The sequence below is a fragment of the Ostrea edulis genome, chromosome 8, assembly GCF_947568905.1.
Source record: "Ostrea edulis chromosome 8, xbOstEdul1.1, whole genome shotgun sequence".
NCBI classification, from domain to species: Eukaryota; Metazoa; Mollusca; class Bivalvia; order Ostreida; family Ostreidae; genus Ostrea; species Ostrea edulis.
Genome location: NC_079171.1, coordinates 46221367 through 46234942, shown reverse-complemented (window position 1 = coordinate 46234942; position 13576 = coordinate 46221367). Strand labels below are relative to the sequence as shown.

The following is a 13576-nucleotide window of genomic DNA, read 5'->3' as shown; positions in this document are numbered from 1 at the left end:
CAATGCAGGCATTGGATCACTCTGTCAAGAGCCAATGCAGGCATTGGGCCACTCTGTCAAGAGCCAATGCAGGCATTGGATCACTCTCTCAAGAGCCAACGCAGGCATTGGACCACTCTGTCAAGAGCCAATGCAGGCATTGGATCACTCTCTCAAAAGCCAACGCAGGCATTGGACCACTCTGTCAAGAGCCAATGCAGGCATTGGATCACTCTCTCAAGAGCCAATGCAGGCATTGGATCACTCACACAAGAGCCAAAGCAGGCATTGGGCCACTCTTTCAAGAGCCAATGCAGGCATTGGACTACTTTTGTTACAAATGAATCAGAACACTGCATGATTCATATATGTACTGTGGAATGCGAAGTGGCTATATCAGGATCCATATGTAATTATACAGAGCCACTGCATGTTTCGACTAAACTTACTATGTAGAGATGATGCAGGCTGTTGATGACCATTTTTCGGACTCAATTGAAGCAATTTTTGTAGAGCCAACGCAGGGCTTGAATTATGTTATGTGTTACACCAATGCAGACATGAGACAACTGTTTTCCAGATTCAATGTAGGCTTTCAATGTCTTTCTATGTACAGTTAATTCAAGTAATGTATGGCCAATTATCAATTTACTTTACCATTTCATAGATTTCCTTGTTTTATCATCAATGAGATGACTACAATTTATTGGCTCATGAAAAAGAAAACAAGAAAGACTGATACACGTTTCAATCAATTCTTTTTGTTTGCAAATCAATATTTTATAATTTAATCTAATAAAGAAATATGTTGCAGGATCTGATCATGTCATTTCTGCCATCTACTCCAACAACATTGAAGCCCTTCTTCAGTCCTGATTGTAAGACTTCCCCTACAAAATATTGATGTTGATCAATTACCTAGCAATATCTAGAACTTAGCATACCAATATGTAATTAAGTAAATCAGAAAATGAATAAGTAATTAGCACATTATAAATATAGACCACCAAACAATGCATTAGCAACCAATAGCATAAATACTTTAAAATATGTATTACATGCAAGATATACTTTACCTTTTCCACAGTGCAGAACCAGGGTATTTCCCTTTTTGTTGACCTGGGAAAATAACTTTCCAAAGAAGGCTGTCTTTGTGGGCCCTTCTAACAATGTTGTCAAAGTTTTTACCTTACTCTTGCTAGAAGAAAGACACACAAAGGGCTGGATGCAGTTACCTGAAACAAAATATTTTGCTTTACAATACAATGAAAACTTGAATGCTTAGATAAACTTGCGTTAAAAATTATAAAAAAGCTTTTTTTCTTAATTTTGAACTTACTCTTTTTGTTGTAATATACAACAACGGCTGTGCCTTTGTCGGGGTACATTAGTTCCATGGCCTTTTTCGTGTCGCTGACTCCGCTCCATGAAGTGGAAATTATGAATGTGTGGTCCTCCTTCAGAGATGGAAGATCCACACATACGCGGAGTAACGGTTGCCAATCATACTGCAATAAAAATAAATGTGTTTGATTGCATTGACTCAATTCCTTATATAAATATATATATATATATATATATATATAAACATATATATATAAATATAAATATATAATATTTTTAATATATTATATTTAAATAATATTTTGTCAGATGATTATATATATTACATCATTCTAGATATATTCTTTTTTTTATATATAAACAAAACTATAATAAATATATAAATATAAATATATATATATATATATATGTTTATATCTATATATATATATATAATGCTTTATTTATAGACGTTAACAATATTATTATTTGGTGATTATATGTTCCATCTTACTTACTATTTCTTCATTAAAAACTGTTATGTCGACAGTGCTTTCCTCTCTCCCAGCCTTCAAAAATGTCAGGGAATCCTCCTGGAAAATCATGGGTGTTGATTTCTGCCCTGGATTTTTTCTTTGTTCTCCATGAATTGTCGCAGCCTCTCTCCGGGGATACCTCTTTTCACATCTCTGTAAAATATGATATGATATGAAATTGCTTCGCCTCACTGGAACTATCATATAGCTTATACATATAAACCTGTACACAACAACATGTAACAAAGGAGTTTGGACAATGAAAGCTGCAGATGCTGCTGTAATTTTTGGAAGTATACCTAAGATGAATGACATGTCGATATCATTGACATTAACATTATATACATGCGTCCAAATCATAGATGTATCATATACATAAAGCTGCATTTCACATGAAATCGATATCTCATTGATTGCTCTTAGAAAGAAGGAAAAAATAGAGAACTGATTACATTATAATATTCCTGAAAATTTTCGTCAACACTCTCTATAAACTGACTGAGTTCTTCCTCTGCCTCATCCTCATTAGTCCAAAACGTATTCAAAGTCTTCTACCAGGTCATTTTTGAAAGTTTGCATACAGCCACCTGCATGTCCCTTGTCCCCTTTAGATATTCAGCCTCCTGTGATGTGGAAAGATTTGGGGGGGAAAGTAACCTATGAATCTCTGAATCTAACTGGATGTCAGATGATTATATATATTACATCATTCTAGATATATTCTTTTTTATATATAAACAAAACTACCTTTGTCATTTCTTCCAAATCATAATCTAAATTGGTGACCTTTACTAGCATTTCCAGGATCGTCTCCTTTGGTAGAGTCATTAAAGCTCTCCAGGGCCTGGTCACATTTAGGGAGGGAGTAGAGATGGATTCGTTTTTCTGAAAATCAATATGATATAAAGGAAATAATATATGAAAATTTTTCAATAATAGAATTGTAAAAGAACATTTTATTTGTGTAATATGCCATGTCATCTTAATTTGTGCATGATTCCATACCTTGATTTGTTGGTTCTTTAACTCCCCTTGTTCATGGAGGCCAAACACCAATACGCATTGCTTGTATACCGCCTCACTGGAACAAGCGATCCAAAAGATGGATTGGTAGCTTGATATCTCCTAAAATTACAATGAGATCAGTTAACGATTTTTTGCATAGCAAACCCCAAATTCACAACTGAGTACTATACATATATGACACATTCATGAACACGCATTATGAAAGAGTAACATTTTAGTGTATATATAAGTTTTGTCCATAACCTAAAATAAGTACAAATTCTAAAGACAATGAGACTATATCAGCAAATATAGGGCAGTAATCTAATAAATTTATTTGTTATATTCCAGATTCATTTATCTCTTCTATTGGAGGGTTGATCTTAAGTACACTCAATGAACAATATACCTTTCCAGGAGAGATATGCTGCTGGCACTTTTCCCTCCATTCTTTTGTGTCTTCGCACCTCTTTGAGGTCACATCAATGAGGGTGGGTTTAACACTCCTAAACACTTTTACCTGTAATCAATTTGTTCAAATAATCAAAGATAGGTAAAAATGAAATGAATTGATATGGAGGTTGTATATTTGAAATTAAGGATGTATGCTAAACCAGAGAAATTTGATGTGGGTGAAAAGTGGAAGATATGTACAATATATTGAAGTTGTAAATTTTCAAATTTACTTAATTTTGTCAAAAAATACAGTTTTAGTAGAAAGTAATCTAAAAACAAAAAAATAAAACCCCTGCTGGACTCGAACCTGCGACCTACAGTTCAGCAGTCTGTATTGAAACCTACTGAGCTACTCGACTAGGTATTGAAATTGAAAATGAAAAGTCAAATATTGCTGATATCCATTTTTTCATCCATGTTTTTACAGGAACTCAGCCATTATGACCATACGAAAAATATAAAATTAAGTGCACACATTATCTGGACTGTTCAATCTCTAATCCCCCAAAAAGTGTGAAAAGGAGGGTTGACAAGGAATTTAAATTATATGTATCAATTACCATATCCGTGTGTGAAATCTTGTGGATGTTATGCCCAATGATATTGTGATTATTGGCAACAAAATCTCCTCTTCAGTTGAAAGATTTACAAAGATGTGTGAAGGCATACCAAGAAACTGTGGCATATGGGGCACAGCACATGGTTTTCAACAGCTGCTAACCTGTTTTAATTTAGAATAACAGTTATCATATTTGGTATTAATTTATGTTTTATTGTATTAAATTATTAAACAAATTCGTAACCTGTATGATGATGACATTTTGACTTAATGTATATGATAAAATTCACATAAATGAAATGCAGATTGAGTCTTCATCTAAAGGAATTGAAAATTAAACTTGCCTTAGGTGATTCCCCCAAGACATTTGTAGGAATATCCATTTAAATGTTGGATATCAACATTATTTACATGTTCTCCAATAAGGTGTACAGCAAGGGGCTGGGAAGAGGTGCAAGCTGCCGTTTGTCCATTTTGAATCTGTTGTACGATTAATCACATTAAATCTTGGTTACATTAAACAGTCGCTCAGGTCCTCAAGTTTTTTTTTCCTTGTAACATTATTTACTTATGAATGAGAATATAGGACATTAATCATGGGATTATTGAGATGAAGGGAGTTAAAATTGTAACTGCATACGTTTTGAAAATGAAATGTTTTTAAATGATTGCATGTATTTGGTGTAATGATAGACAGATTATATCTATAAATACAAATTATCGGTATTCAAGTATGTACCTGTTCCACAAAACTGGCATTGGTGTATCTGCAAGGTGTCACTGGGCCCTCTATTCTGCTCAGTAGTATCTGATGTACTCCTGAAATTTATATTACTTTGCAATAAAAACATTTTTTTAAGAACTTGACATTTAGAAAAAGAAAAACAGAAAATAAGAAATGATACGTATCCCACATAGATATTTTCTCTAGTCACAAATCATTGCATTGAAATAATTATTCATTATTTGTCATTCCTCTATTTGGGAATAATTCCCCTTACATCATGATTATACGTGTATCAGTGTAATATAAACTGCTGTAATATAACGAGTAGTCTTACCCGGCATGCTCTTTTCTCTTAACCTTTTGATAATGTTTTCTTGGGCATCACTCGATGTCATTTGTCTTCGGGATAGAGATGCCTGTAGGGGTTTAACTCTGGCTCTCTTTAGAGGGGGTTCATTCACCTCCTTTGTATTTAAGATATAATTCTTTATGCATTCCATGTGTTTCCAAAATTTTCCTAATGTATGAGTTACATTCACCTTCATGAATTGGTTATTGAATGCAATTACAACATTTATATCGTATATATACTTTCAATACATTCTTTCAGAGATTTAATTTGATGAAGAGATGGACATAACACCAATGTACCTGCGAATCCTCTGTAGGGCATGTATCAGGGCATACAGATTCGAGGATGCCAGGGTCATCTGCATATTGAGTCTCTTCGGAGTCCATCTGAGTTTCTTCTACAAACCCATAACTCCCTAGATTGAGGAAATACATCTTTCATAATTATCATTTACAATGTACCGTTTCTTGAAGACCAAAAATACATGAGGCATTATACATTCATAAACACAGTACACAGAGAGAGAGAGAGAAAGAGAGAGAGAGAGAGAGAGAGAGAGAGAGAGAGAGAGAGAGAGAGAGAGAGAGAGAGAATCTGAATTTTAAAACTTTCATCTACATTGTTGTAAATGACTTGGTTGTTCATGAATCTAAAAATAGTTTTGCATTTTAAAAAGCATCATTTGGCTCCACTTGTTTGGCATGCTGTTTTTGGCTATATTTAGATCTAAAACTTCATAGTTATTTCGGATTTCAAACATTTCGGTTGAGCATCACTGAAGAGACATTATTTGTCGAAATACACATCTGGTGCATCAAAATTGGTACCGTATAACTTTTACATTATGACCCCTGGGTCGAAGCCTCTGCTGGTGAACTGTTAGTCCCCGAGGGTCTCTACAGCACAGTAGCTAAGTACTTCGTTACTAGCTTGAAAATACGGATGTATATTTAATTGCTGTTATAAAATATAGAAATTCATTTCAAAATTAAGGATTATCTCCATCATGCATAGCTCTTATTCTTGGACGAATTTGGCTCCACTTGTTTGGCACGCTGTTTTTGGCTATATTTAGATCTAAAACTTCATAGTTATTTCGGATTTCAAACATTTCGCTTGAGCATCACTGAAGAGACATTATTTGTCGAAATGCGCATCTGGTGCATCAAAATTGGTACCGTATAAGTTTTACATTTAAATAGACCATTAATCATAATACATCTTTTGAACACAACTGTATTTTGGAAAACCCCTACTTCGAACAAGCATAGTATACGGTGAAAATTGTGGTGAGTAACCGAACTGACTTAGGGGTATGTTATTCCTGTATATTTATCCTACATGTACGTTAACATTATTTTCATTATATCCGAATCATACATATAGATTGTCATTAAAACTGAAATAATGATTAAAAAATACTTGTTTTCATTCAACGAAGAAATTTGACCCGGCACTTGGTGTTACTTGGTTTATCGTATCTTGATGTACATAATGGGACCTAATCACGAAAACAACGTTATGGAAATACTTTTAATTTATATAGGTTTGATTTATAAAGAGAGATTTATTTTAATTAGTACTTACAATAATTGCTTTCTGGGGATCACAGTTGATGTGTTTCGCCCGTAATTCGTCCTTGTTGGGGATATCCACTCGTTGTAATGGGGGCATTCATATTTGCTCCCAGAAAATCTCATTCTGACATTATTTTTGATGGCATAGCAATTGTTTTCTTCTTTCTGAATAGCCCACATCTGTCTTGATTCGTTTCTCCAAAATAACTGTCGCGAACACCGTAACGTGCATTTCATACAACATATGTCATTTTTTTTTAAAGTGATAATAAATCCGCGAAAGACGCACTGATGGGTTAACCGTTATGTAACGTTATTGTGCGCAATGAAAAGGGTGTGTATTATACGATTTTAATTGTTATTGACGATTAACATAAAAAAATATAAGTAGAATTAGGGAACTGCAGTTATTGGTACAGCCCACAAGACAGAGTTTTCGGCTCGGGACCATATTGGACGTCCTAATGGGTAAGGACAAAAAACCAAGTTATACATTTCTATACATAAATATATTGTTCTTGTATTATTTATTATTTTAAAAAATCACTTATGCTATATATACATTTTTACAAACGACAACTTTTTATCATTTAATCTACAGTGCAGTAGATCATTGTAGATTTATTTTATAGCACATAATCTAGCTTATAGTGTTACAATATCAAACCAGATGTAGTAGAACCATGTAAATATGTTGAAATGGGTGTGATAACTCCATCTGTTGTATAAACAGATGAAATAGAGCCATACTCAGATATCGAGACTGATGAGGAAACTGTTGACATAGAACCCTATCCAAATGATGAAGTAGAATCTTCATATTCTGATCGTAATTAAACAAAATTTTAGTTTTAATGAAATCTGATGTCATTCGACGATCTATTTACATGTACATGTAAACATCTGTAATGAAAAGTTGTTATAAGGTGTATTAATGAATTATATTGAAGTACAATGTGTTAAATCCTGTCCGTTATAAACCAGGCAGAACAACTAGCTCTCATTGCAGTGTCAAAATCATTTATTTAAAATCAATTAAATTCATTTCATCTTAATTTTAAGGCATCAGGCTGACAAGACATCACTCATCTGCACTCTGTAGAACAATATGTCCCAAATATTGCACATTTAAACTTTCAAGGTACATGTCCAACTCTTTTTTATAATTGTCTTAACTTTAACTTCTCAATATATATCTAATTTTGAGATTTCTTCTGTTCATGAAACGTAATTTTGTGGTGAAAACTATATGGAGGTTAGGAAAAATGAACCAAAGAATCAGAAAGATCATACTCAATGGTTACTAGACTATTTCTTTGAGCATGCAACGCAGGACACAGTTTACCATCTCATTTGTGGAAAGGAAGTCTACATGAAGTGTTGGAAGTACTGTTACATTATCACACATTCGTTTAACACCTCGTCATGTAATGACCGGAACACATAATATTTGTCATGTCCGTCTTCCATCTGTCACACCATAAGGTTATGCTCACTTTCAAAGACAGCATTCAAACTATTGATTTCAAGCTTCATACAGAGGTGTGGTGGGAACATTTATAGCATATGGACATGACGTTTAATATATCATTAGTAAGATATATGAATTAGGTTTATACTTTACAAATTCATTTATATCAGATTAAAATCTGTCCTACCTGCGTTTGCCTAGAGTGAAAAAGAATTTTAAGACATCAAATGCATGCGCAGTGATTTAGTTTTCATGTACAGTAGAGGAATGTGTGATCATGTGTCCAATCTATATTGATAAATGTATTCTTTCATAGGGAGGTTCATATTGTTTCTACTTATAAATACAACACATACCTTGGTGAAAGTAGGAATGGTACCAGAGAAAATATACATGCAAATGCTGGATCAGTGAGGCCTTCAATTAAAAATAGTGGTATACATACATCTGTAAAAGGTTCAACATATACCATTGCTGGTTGTAAATGGATCTTGATATATATTATCACAATAATTGATGTTGATTGCTATATGATAATCTTTTGAATTAGTTATTGATTTACAATTTATAACAATATTGAATATCATTTTCAAATGATAATCACATGTTATCTGAAAATGTATGATCTCTCGAACTTAAATCCTTCTATGTGTGTTTGATTATTTTGTTTGCAGAGAGCATTGGGTGGTTTCAAAACTTTGTCAGTGACATTGGTGAACACATGCCTCATCAGGAGAAGATAACTCTTCCTGCTGGGATGAGAAAAACTGAAGTGTGGAAAATAATGGCTGCTGACCTTGACTCACAGTCCTTATCAAGGTCATCTTTTCTGCAGATATGGAAGAGATCCTTCCGAAACGTGACTGTTGTTAAAGTGAGTATTACTTTCATATCCCAAGTTACTTGCGTAGAACTAAGATGAATTTACTTTGTGGACAGGTTGGTTAAAACTCATCAAAACTTATGCTTCTAACATGTCTGTATTGTAAAATGAGATATTATTTTATACGTAAAATTTGACCCCTTTCATCAATTAATCCTCTGTTGACAGGAAAATCCTTTTTCAAAGTGTAAAATTCGACCCCTTTCATCAATTCATCCTCTGTTGACAGGAAAATCCTCTTTCAAAGTGTCATATATGTACCACTCTACACTTTGCATATGAAAAAAGTGGGAGGTATGACAGAGATGGGAAAAACCTGATCCTTGACAGAAAGAAACAGCACTGGGATTATGTGAGGTAATTATCATCTAAAATAAACAATTTCTACAGATTTGCAAGCCTGAGTTTCTTTCAAGATCTTAGTATGATCATGACTATGCGTGTCATAAATACATTGCAGGAAGCAAAAACGAAGCTTTCTATCAAAGGAGGGAAATATCTAGAATACATCTCAGCAAATGCCTAACTATCATTATGGATGGAATGGACCAGAAAATCCAACATCCCAATTCTCTATTCAAAATCCAGAAATTCAAAACAAATTGCAAATCTTCAACAAATCAGGACTCATTTGCTGGGTGTACTTGTCCACCGAGATTCAGGTTGTTAACAGCAAGCATATGTGTATGGAAACACACAGAGAGAGAGAGAGAGAGAGAGAGAGAGAGAGAGAGAGAGAGAGAGAGAGAGAGAGAGAACAATATACAAAATGTAACAGAAATTAAGTTAATATGATTACATGCTCTTGTAAATGCTATATCTCCTATCCAGATGAAACAGCAGCCCGGAAAATTGGATATGGCTATTTGATCTACTGCAATATCCCCATGATTCCAACCTCAATCTGACAGTCTTACTAAATACTTTACTTGGTAAGAAGACTGAATATTTAGAAATGTCTTCAATTTCAAATAATGGAACCAATTACACATTAAGTGTAAAACTTTTATTCAGAAATACCAAGAGAGTTATTCAATGATGTACATGTATTTAGGTTGTCACATATACATTTTAGTAGAAATTTTGCTCGAATCTGTACTGATCATGTATATTTTTTCAGACTTCAAGGATAGGCTAGGAAGGGAATTACACCTACAAACAGATAGTGCTTCAGACAATAAAAATAAGACAATCCTTGGCTTCTTGGGAATATTGGTACACCTTGGAATTTTTGAAGAAGTAGAAATTCTGTGTTTTACAAAGATACACAATTATATGCTTTTTAATGAGATGTCTTTTAAAACTTCATAATGAACAAATTCGTTTACCTTGTAGTGTTATCTACACATGCTTCCAGTTGGACACACCCATGAAGACATAGATGCCATGTTTTCAAATTTTCCCAGTCTGTTAAAGGCTGATATAATGACTCTAGAAGGTAATATGATATATATATATATACCTATTGAACACTGTGAAATGTATTTTTGTTAGGAAGTTGTAACTTTTATTCAGTTTGTGAGTAAAATGTCCGGAGTTTACACATCGATAAATTCTTCAAAAAGAATGTTTAATCCTATAATCAATGCATGATACCATTAAAAGTGATTCATCATCTTAACTCTTGGAATAGGATTAAAAGTTATAAAGCAAGATATTTCCTATAGAGTTTCGTTCTATCTACAGATTTGCTTGATTTATTTCAACACTTGATCTTTATAAAGGAAGGGAAATTTGTCAAGAAAGTATGGAATTTCAAGAAATGGATGATAAACCATCTGGTCGATAACCATGGTCATTTAAATTAATCCCAATCAATGGTAATAAATTTGAATCATACAAGCCATGGGAAACATGCATAAGAAAGATATTTATTACGTACAGGTATTTACGTTGATCACGAACATGCACTCTAAATTCAAATCTGCTTTCTTATACATGTTTCCCATGGCTTGTATGATTCAAATTTATTACTATTCATTTTCAAAAATCTTCTCTACAACTGCACACCTTTAAGAAAAACTAAATGCAATGTGATGCAGAGCAGGAAGTCCTCTTCCAAAAGTTGTAAATTTCATGATCCTCGGGGTAGCGGTTCTGACCCCAGGGCGAGCCAAATTTACCATATAGAGTTTATGTGTAAAACACTTAAAATGCATCTTCTTTAGTGTTATTAGCATAGCCCTTGGGAGTAGTGATATTTTTTCACTCAGGTGACTGATAAGACCTGTGGGCCCTTTTTTAACATATATATTTATTCCTCAAGTGACACAGGTATACATTACACATGCTTAGACAATAGACTCATTTAGTGAAAGACTCTACCTGTGCATATGAATTTCAATGTTATCTAAGTTCTACATTATTTTGATTCATTGATTATGAGATAATCTTTTTCATCACATGTTTACTCTTTTATCCATTGGATATGACCTATTACATAAGCATTAATTATTACACTGTTTAGATGTTCGTTTTATTATATTGAAGTATATTAAAGCATAAGTCTTTACTTAGATAAGTTTTGCCTTGAAGAGTTTGGCGAGGATAGAAAGCCAAGCATCTGCAGCTGCATTACAAGCAGTACACCCAATTCGGAACACCCTTCAGGAAATGGATGATAGGAGCAAAAGAAAATCTTTGGTATGAGTAAGGAAAAAGGAAACAATGCCTAAAAATAATAACAATACATAGTTTCTCAGGCAAACAATTTCAAATCTTCTCAAGAAAATCTTTAGATATGAGCCAAGGTGACTCAGGGGAGCGCTGTGGCCCTTGCACCTCTTACTTGTCATGTATATCTTTAAATGGAATAAGCATTGCAATTTTTATCGTTATGGAAATAACTTCAATTGTCTTACTATTAAGTGTAAATTATTAATTATTAACGCCTGCACATAAATAAATATATTTTCAATGATTATTTGATTAAAATTATACTCACAATTATATTATAATAACCTTCTTAAATGTTTACATGCAATCTATAACACAAGACTGTCGCGAGGTCAATCTAGAACCTGTGTCATTAAGTTTGTATAATACAAATCTTCCAAAGTGAATAGCATGCCTTTTGTTAATCAAAATACGTCACTTTGATTCCAGGTATACACTGGTGGGTACATCAACCCTAAAAGAAGGAAGACGCATCGCTGATCAAATGGAATAAATAAACATCAACTCCCCATCATATTGCAGTCTTCAGCTTGTGTATTATATTTTGGAATGAATCTTCCATTTTGGGATTGGGGTGGGTGGGGGGTGGGGGGTGGGAGGGTTTGTTTGATTTACTTTTGAGATGATCATCATTACTACAACTTACCAACTCTGATGTCCAATACAGACATAGATCGATTTTTAACTGGCACAATAAAGGCATTGGCTGATTATAAAGTCAACCAATAAAGGCATTGGACGACTATGGAGTCACTCAATGTAGGCATTTGCTGACTATTGAATTGCCCAATGCAGGCATTGGCCGACTATGAAGTCGCTCAATGCAGGCATTGGCCGACTATGAAGTCGCGCCATTCAGACATATGTTGACTGTGGAGTCGACCTATGCAAGCATTTGCAGACTATGGAGTCGATCAATGCAGGTATTGACCTACTATGGAGTCGCCCAATGCAGGCATTGGCTGAGTATGGAGTTGTCCAATGCAGGCATTGGCCGACTATGGAGTCACCCTATACAGGCTTTTGAATTGTCCAATGCAGGCATTGACTGACTATGGAGTCGCTCTTTGCAGGCATTGACCGACTATGCAGTCGCATAATGCAGGCATTGACCGACTATGGATTTGCCCAGTGCAGGCATTAACTGACTATGGAGTCGCTCAATGCAGACATTGTCCGACTATAAAATGAAACAATGCAGGTATTGGTAGATTATGAAGACAACCAAGAAAAATAGAACAATGCCTGTTTTGAGAGAACGTTGGTTATACTAGCTTCTGCATTAACACAATAAATTTGGACATTGACGAACTGCGAAAAAAAATGTTGTCTAAATTAACTACATCAGCGTATACATGGAATTTTGGTTTAAGATTTCGTCAATGCAGATTTCAATATTGTAAATGTGAAAATACTTTTGTAAAAAATTCACCGCTTTGTATTTAAAAGTTAATCATTGTATCAAATCGTCTATATTTTACTCATATTTACATTGCTGAAAAAAAAAAATTACAATTTTGCACGTTGCACTATTTTTTTTTTTTTTACAATTGTATCAATACGATATTTACAATATGAGCCTTAAAATACGTCATTGAAATAAAAAAAAAATAGATTGGACAAATTAAAAAAAATAGTTCACACTCCGTTTGTGAGAAGAATGAACAGACTCAGGTAAACCCATTGACAATGATACTGATGAATAAAGCTACTTTGAATAGTCTGACAATATAACCAGTCTTGCGTAGAATTATGTTTCTTTTCTTCACTTATTGGGCAGTGTCTGGGACATGCAAGTAGTCTTCTACTGCAAGTTTTATATCCAGTCTTTATATAATACTGATGCATATCAACATGTCTTCCTCTGATGGGGAGATCATTTTAATTGCACATTATAAATTTAAGGATTTTAGTAAAAGTACTGAAATATTGTCTTAATGAGTGTTACATTCTGGATGTGGAGGATGAGAAAGTTATGGAGTCAAATTTTGATCTGAAAAGCATTGCGTTTTCGAATATTAGGACGAGGAAA

General features: G+C 33.8%; 2 protein-coding genes and 1 pseudogene across 2 annotated transcripts; 1 reads left to right on the top strand and 2 right to left on the bottom strand.

Annotated features, from left to right (window-relative positions):
* Window positions 1-720: 720 nt before the first annotated feature.
* On the bottom strand, window positions 721-3965 carry LOC125667738 (uncharacterized). Its single transcript, XM_056146314.1, has 8 exons — window positions 3860-3965; window positions 3253-3363; window positions 2844-2963; window positions 2586-2723; window positions 1821-1991; window positions 1319-1487; window positions 1056-1214; window positions 721-869 (listed from the first exon to the last, which is right to left on the bottom strand). Exons 1-8 carry the CDS (start codon window positions 3860-3862, stop codon window positions 772-774), a joined length of 969 nt encoding a protein of 322 aa, XP_056002289.1. The 5' UTR covers window positions 3863-3965; the 3' UTR covers window positions 721-771.
* On the bottom strand, window positions 3895-6732 carry LOC130049116 (uncharacterized). The gene is made up of 5 exons (XM_056146327.1): window positions 5237-6732; window positions 4920-5049; window positions 4598-4677; window positions 4203-4338; window positions 3895-4020 (listed from the first exon to the last, which is right to left on the bottom strand). Exons 1-4 carry the CDS (start codon window positions 5369-5371, stop codon window positions 4204-4206), a joined length of 480 nt encoding a protein of 159 aa, XP_056002302.1. The 5' UTR covers window positions 5372-6732; the 3' UTR covers window positions 3895-4020; window position 4203.
* Window positions 6733-6978: 246 nt separating this feature from the next.
* LOC130049714 (uncharacterized) lies at window positions 6979-10676 on the top strand (annotated as a pseudogene).
* The last annotated feature ends 2900 nt before the right edge of the window (window positions 10677-13576 follow it).

Excerpts from the sequence above, each read along its gene's own strand:
- LOC125667738 (XM_056146314.1), bottom strand. Across the intron at positions 2,964-3,252 it reads AGCATATCTCTCCTGGAAAG|GAGATATCAAGCTACCAATC; the intron begins GTATATTGTTCA and ends TTGTAATTTTAG. Across the intron at positions 1,992-2,585 it reads ATTTGGAAGAAATGACAAAG|AGATGTGAAAAGAGGTATCC; the intron begins GTAGTTTTGTTT and ends CATATTTTACAG.
- LOC130049116 (XM_056146327.1), bottom strand. The coding sequence starts at position 5,371 with ATGTATTTCCTCAATCTAGGGAGTTATGGGTTTGTAGAAGAAACTCAG. Across the intron at positions 5,050-5,236 it reads GCCCTACAGAGGATTCGCAG|GAGGTGAATGAACCCCCTCT; the intron begins GTACATTGGTGT and ends TTAAATACAAAG. Across the intron at positions 4,678-4,919 it reads AAGAGAAAAGAGCATGCCGG|GAGTACATCAGATACTACTG; the intron begins GTAAGACTACTC and ends TATAAATTTCAG.